This window comes from Microtus ochrogaster, chromosome 10 (assembly GCF_000317375.1).
Source record: "Microtus ochrogaster isolate Prairie Vole_2 chromosome 10, MicOch1.0, whole genome shotgun sequence".
Classification (NCBI taxonomy): Eukaryota; Metazoa; Chordata; class Mammalia; order Rodentia; family Cricetidae; genus Microtus; species Microtus ochrogaster.
Window position 1 is genome coordinate 61,138,032 of NC_022016.1, and position 6,665 is coordinate 61,144,696.

General features: G+C 40.2%; 1 protein-coding gene across 1 annotated transcript in view; it reads left to right on the top strand.

The window, feature by feature from the left end:
- The window catches only part of Macf1 (microtubule-actin crosslinking factor 1), a 342,147-nt gene that overhangs the window by 253,793 nt on the left and 81,689 nt on the right, over positions 1-6,665 (top strand). The window contains exons 51-55 of the mRNA XM_026782286.1: positions 1,467-1,529; positions 2,346-2,587; positions 3,797-3,926; positions 4,951-5,150; positions 5,591-6,086. Of these exons, the coding sequence (XP_026638087.1) occupies positions 1,467-1,529; positions 2,346-2,587; positions 3,797-3,926; positions 4,951-5,150; positions 5,591-6,086 (1,131 nt within the window). The remainder of the gene's footprint in view (positions 1-1,466; positions 1,530-2,345; positions 2,588-3,796; positions 3,927-4,950; positions 5,151-5,590; positions 6,087-6,665) is intronic.

A 6,665-nucleotide genomic window follows, 5' to 3' on the forward strand; every position in this document is an offset into this window, starting at 1 on the left:
AACTCACAGAGATCCACCTGCCTCTGCCTCCCGAGTGCTGGGATTAAAGGCGTGCGCCACCACCGCCCGGCTGATCTTTTTTATATATAACTGGTTTTGTCATGTTCTACATGTGCTATTGCTGTTTTCCTTTGTATAGTACTATGCAGCAGTTTTCATATACAGGTTTCAATATTATAAAATACTAGCAAAAAGCTATGGCCTTTACAATCAATGACACTGAAAAAATACTTTTAAAAATACACACACACACATACACACACACACACACACCTGTTACTGAAATAGCAAGAGCTGTCCATTCTCCACAAAAGCAGCATGTGTTGATTGTCATAGCAGAAGAAACTGAAGTTGCCCACAGATTAAGACTCACATATGAGTTAGTGATGGTCTTGACCAGGACTCTCTCCTCATGACTAGACTAGTTTGTTTTCCATGATCCCATTATTGCACTGGAAAACGATTTTCTGTTTGTTCCATTTTTAATTAAAAATACATGAATATTAATAGTTAAGAAAGCTACCTACCAATCTAACAACTACTTTTCAGTTTAATCTTAGATAAGACTTAGCACCACTTAAAGAGTACATAGAGAAGTGTTTCCCTGCCATCTTTTTGCCCCACCCTCTTTTTTTTAGTACTGGAGATAAAAACTAGGGCTTGGTATGTGCCAAGCAAGTGCTTTACCTCTGAGTTATAATCGCAGTCTGATTCTGTCCTTTTGATTCAGCGTTATGTCATGAATATTTCTCTTGACCTCTCTATAATCTTAATAATTCCATAAACTGATTTATACTTACAAAGGTCTCCAAAATAAAAGGAAGAAATTTGAGAAGAATATAGGTGAAACTGTGGCAGTTAGAAACAGGACCAGATGCCCCAAGGAGAATTTTTAGAATGCTTGTGGGCCATATTTCTCAATGCTTTAATCAGTCTTCTGGTAGAGGACGTAGAGCCAAAAGATGCCAGGAAGAAAAAGATAAGCAATTTCCTAGAGAAACAACGTAAGAAGGGCTTTTTAGTAACCCTACTTTTTTATGTTCGTAATTGTGCTCTGTGCTCACTTTTTTTAAAATGACAGACTCTGATATTAAAGGTAATGTTTTGACTTTATTATAAATCCTTATTCCAAATGTGGCAGATACCATTCTAAAGACTTAGAATTAGCAATACTTGTTTCCCAAAATCAAGAAAGGTTTCCAGGAATCCAAGGTGAAGATTTAAGATTAATTCTATTTCTATAGAAAGAGCTACAAATCATACTGCAGAGGAACTGAAATATCACAAGTGACACTTTGTTGCCTGACAGCTAAAGTGACCTGTCTCCACGAGCTGTTGTCTTGTGTTGTGTTAGCTTTCTGATAACCCAAGCTCAAAACTGCAAGCCAGAAAAAAGAAATGCTGTGCCTATATGTATTCCTAACACGTTGGTCTTGCCCTGTTTGTCTCCCTGTCCTTCTGCTCAGGTTCCATACTACCCTCTGTAGGAAGCTCTGTAGGCAGTGTAAACGGATACCACACCTGCAAAGGTGAGAACTCATTTCAACAGTGCTTCCTTGATGGGTGTGTTACAGTGTTCATGTTTGCTATGTATGTGTTCCAATATGTGTGAATTAACAGCTGCCAGGAGGGGCATGAATGATGGTGAAAATGATGGCATGAAGATGGTGAAAATCTGGAGAGGGTCAACTGTGGTGCCTCCCTGTTAGCTGGCTATAGGCTAAACAGGTTGGCATCCTGGAACTAAAAGTTCTGAGCAAAGATACTAGGCCGCCAGATCCAGTCAGTAAGGAAAGGCCTTCTATAAAGTGTGTGTGGATCGTGAGTTATAAAGAGGTATTCTAAAGCCAGATACAGGGGTATTAGTCTATAAACCCAGCTCTTGAAGGTAGAGGCAAGACAATTAGGAGTTCAGGCTTTCACTAGCCTTGGTTATATCAGACTATCTAAAAATGAAAAAAGCTAGTCCACCCTCAGTCTCCTGTTGAAATAGTGTCAGACTATTTCTCAGCAGCTTGAAGAAGAAGGAGAAGAATGTTCCAAGTTGATTAATCCCAGAAGTATGCTTTAGTGACATCTTATTTCATTTCTTCACTCTGTCCTTTCCATATTTATTCAGCATTTTATGGCATGTATCTTTGTATAAAATGCCAAAGCCAGAAAGCAGATGAATAGGGGCTCTTTTACTTTGTGTATTTGCACAGGAACTGTGATGTGATTTGGAGGAAGACAATTACTAGTGGACTAGAAGAATTAGGAGAGGCGCTTATGCTGACAAACCATTTGGGGATGAGAAATGAAGGGGAGCAGGGTTACCAATCTCATCGTTTTTTCTCTGATACTAGATCTTACAGAAATCCAGTGTGACATGTCTGATGTAAATTCAAAGTATGAGAAACTGGGAGAAGTCCTTCGAGAACGCCAGGAAAGCCTTCAGACTGTCCTCAGCAGAATGGAGGAGGTTCAGAAAGAAGCAAGCTCTGTATTACAGTGGTTAGAATCAAAAGAGGAAATTCTGAAAGCCATGGATGCCTCTTTGTCTCCAACCAAGACAGAAACAGTAAAAGCCCAAGCAGAATCTAACAAGGTACTGTGTTTACTAGTGAGCTGCATTCCAGCAGTACGGGTGCTCCTACAGGTGCTCCTGTCCAGTCTTAGGACTGAGCCTGAATGGAGACAGTTCCTGACTGTAATTGGCGGTATGTTAGCCCTCATTTTTTAACACACCTCACTCAAGTCTCCTTGAGAATTTTTGTTACCTGTTGTTATAATTCAGATTCGAAACGGGGAAAAAAAGACATGTTTGCAGAAAGAGGAATGATCCCCCTGCCCCCCACATTATCAGCTCACTGAGAATCGAGTCTTATTTACCATGTAATGCTACCAGAGAGCTAAGCCTTTCTCATTTATGCATCCTTACAATTATAAGGAGAACCTAAAAATATTTGCCTATGTATTTATTCTTAAGATTGAAATGTAAAGGGCTGGAGAGATGGCTTAACAGTTAAAAACACTGATGCCCTTGCAGAAGACCCAGGTTCAGATACCAGCACTCACATAGTGTCTCACAACCATCTATAACTGGTTGCATGGGATCCAGCTTCCTCTTCTGGCTTTCTCTGGCAACAGGCACATATGTGGCACACATAAATACAGCAGACAAATACTTGTTTACATAATAATTTTAGTGTTTTAAAAAATTGAAATGTGGACTAAAGAAATTATCAGAAAACATAAGAACATAAAATTTTTCTTACAGGGGGCTGGAGAGATGGCTCAGAGGTTAAGAGCATTGCCTACTCTTCCAAAGGTCCTGAGTTCAATTCCCCGGCAACCACATGGTGGCTCACAACCATCTGTAATGAGGTCTTGTGCCCTCTTCTGGCCTGCAGGCATACAGACAGAACATTGTATACAAAATAAATAAATAAATATTTTTAAAAATTTTTTTTTCTTACAAAAATTTTCTCCATAATTTTAAATATCCCAATTGAGTATGGCTTGTCAGCTCTCTACCAAGATATTGCCATAATCTTAATCTTATCTTGGCACTTCCAATTAATAAGAAGTAATGGTCCCTACTTAGTTGAGTTTTATTGACATGTTGTGCTTAAATGAACTCAGATCTTGTCACTTTCATATAGAGCCAGTACTGAAGCTAAGTTCATGAAAGAAGCCATACACAGGGCCAGAACAAGTGAGGCTTCCCACTCAGTCTCCCACTCATTTCTACCACACACAAAGCCATGTTTCTGCTCCCAGAATCTTATGGCATGTATGATATACTTTCTTCTAGGCTTTCCTGACTGAATTGGAACAGAATTCCCCTAAGATCCAGAAAGTAAAGGAAGCTCTGGCTGGATTATTGAGGACATATCCCAACTCAAAAGAAGCAGAAAACTGGAAAAAAATGCAAGAAGAGCTCAGTAAGTCATCACAGTAATGTTTTATACTTAAAATATCTTGTCTCCAAAGCAAATTGAAAATTTCAGTACCTCCTGCAAAGCTGGAGTTGGTTTCAGTTAACTTTTGAAAGCAAGCAAAGGCTTGTCTCTGTCTCTAGAACCAGAACGTGACCTGGATAGGAAACATTTTAGAAATTAAATCAACAGAAATCTGGCTTTCCAGGACAAGTCAAGCTGATAGTCTACTCTGATCAGAAGTTTAAGAGAATATTGAGGATAAAAATGAAAGTGGGAAGTGGTGACCCACACCTTTATTCCAGCACTTGGTGGTAGAAACGGGTAGTTCTCTGTAAATTTGAATCAGCCTGGACTGTATAGCAAGTTCTAGTCCAGTCAGGGCCACATAGGAAGACCCTGTATCAAAAAAGAAAACAACAAAACAAACCTGGGGTTAGAGAGCTGGCTCAGTGGTTACAGGCACATTCTGCTCTTTTAGTGGACCTGAGTTCAGTTTCCAACAGCCATGCTAGGCAGCTCACAGACTTCTGTAACTCAAGTTCCGTCACCTCTGACCTCTGAAGAGTACTGCACTCATGTGCACAAACCCACACACTGACATACATAATTTAAATTAAAAGAAAAATGGGAAGTAATCTAATAAAGAGATATTGTGTGTTCATAGTATTTGACTACACATAATTTAGGTGGATATTTGTTACAAAGATTTCTTTTAATGAAAAGAATATATATTTTCTGTATATAATTGTATATCTAATTAATAAATAACACAAGATAATTTATGTAATTCATTCTTATAGCCTGTAGGGGACAGAGTGCTTCCATTCACTTTCATCAGTGAAGTTTCTTGTTACTACCAGCCCAATGAATACAGAACTATTTGTATTACTTTAGTTCTTAAATATTTTTAAGGTTATTTTTAATTTTTAAAAATGTCGAATAATGGCTCTTATGTCATTTCCTGTTGTATATTAGGAGTACAGCTTAGAGACCAGGCCAACAGCATTCTCTCATTTCCTTTCAACAGATTCCCGATGGGAAAAGGCCACCGAGGTTACTGTGGCTCGCCAAAAGCAGCTAGAGGAATCTGCAAGCCATCTGGCCTGTTTCCAAACTGCAGAATCCCAGCTCCGCCCTTGGCTGATGGAGAAGGAACTGATGATGGGAGTTCTGGGACCCCTATCTATTGACCCCAACATGTTGAATGCACAGAAACAGCAGGTCCAGGTGAGCAATGCAGATTAACACTTAGAGCAAAGAAATCTGGGTTTGAGTGCTTCTTCTGGTAAGTGGATTTCATTACCCCAGACAAGGTTCTCTTTCCTCAGATTTGTTTGTGTTTTGTTTTGTTTTTTTTTTTGACACAGGATTTCTCTGTGTTACCTTGGCTATCCTGGAACTCACTTTGTAGACCAGACTGGTTTTGAACTCACAGAGATCCCCCTGCCTCTGCTTCCCAAGTGCTGGGATTAAAGGAGTGCACCGCCATAGCCCAGCATATTAAGCAATTCTTAAGATAATGCTTCATCATCTTAGTAATCTGGTCCCTGGAGTTTTATGGCTTATTTTCAAAATGGACTGGCACAATTCAAACTCAGTTTTTGTTTTGACACTGCTTTTAGATCTGTTTTCTCTATCTAAACATCTCTGTGTCATTTCTATTTCAGTTTATGCTGAAGGAATTTGAAGCACGAAGGCAACAGCATGAGCAGCTGAATGAGGCAGCTCAGGGCATCCTAACAGGGCCTGGAGATATCTCTCCATCCACCAGCCACGTGCAGAGAGACCTCCAAAGCATCAATCAGAAGTGGGTTGAGCTCACTGACAAGCTTAACTCTCGTTCCAGCCAAATTGATCAAGCTATTGTTAAAAGTACCCAGTACCAAGAGTTGCTCCAGGACTTATCAGAAAAGGTGAAAGCAGTTGGGCAGCGACTGAGTGGCCAGTCGGCCATCAGCACCCAACCTGATGCTGTAAAGCAGCAACTAGAGGAAACCAGTGAGATTCGGTCTGACTTGGGACAATTAGACAATGAGATTAAGGAGGCTCAGACGCTGTGTGATGAACTCTCGCTGCTCATTGGTGAGCAGTACCTCAAGGATGAGCTGAAGAAACGTTTGGAGACAGTTGCCCTGCCACTCCAAGGCTTAGAAGAACTTGCAGGTAAGCTAAAGTGAGAATAGCAAAAGAATAGCACAGCAGGCCAAGACTTTAGGGTGACCCTTAAGTCACTTTTTAGGGTTGGCATAATGTCATCCTAGCCTTATTTCCAGTAATCATGAGAGCTGTTGTGGTTATTATCCATTGAGCACTGGCATCTGTGGAGCTCCACATAATTGAACACAGTCACGGAGATAGAAACTCTAACATTCCATCAGCTAGCCTGCAGGCGCTCGTGTCCAAGCGTGCACTGATGGGTGGAGTTCTATACACACTTTAGCTGAAGCACTTGTTTTCTGTATGTTGTTGATGGGCATGCATAGCCTTGACCCCATTATGCAAAGTTATAATGTATTTTGCAATTTTTAAGTTTTTTATCATTTTTCATTTTATCATTGCTTATATGTAGTATCTATAGAGACCAAGAAGGGGTGTCTAAACCCCTGGAACTAGAGTTACAAGGAGATGTGAGCCGCCGTGTTGGTACTAGGAACCAAACATGGGTCAGTCCTCTTCAAGAGCAGTCAGTATTCCTGACTGCTGAGCCATCTCTCTGCCCTATTTTGAACTTTTTTTTTTTTT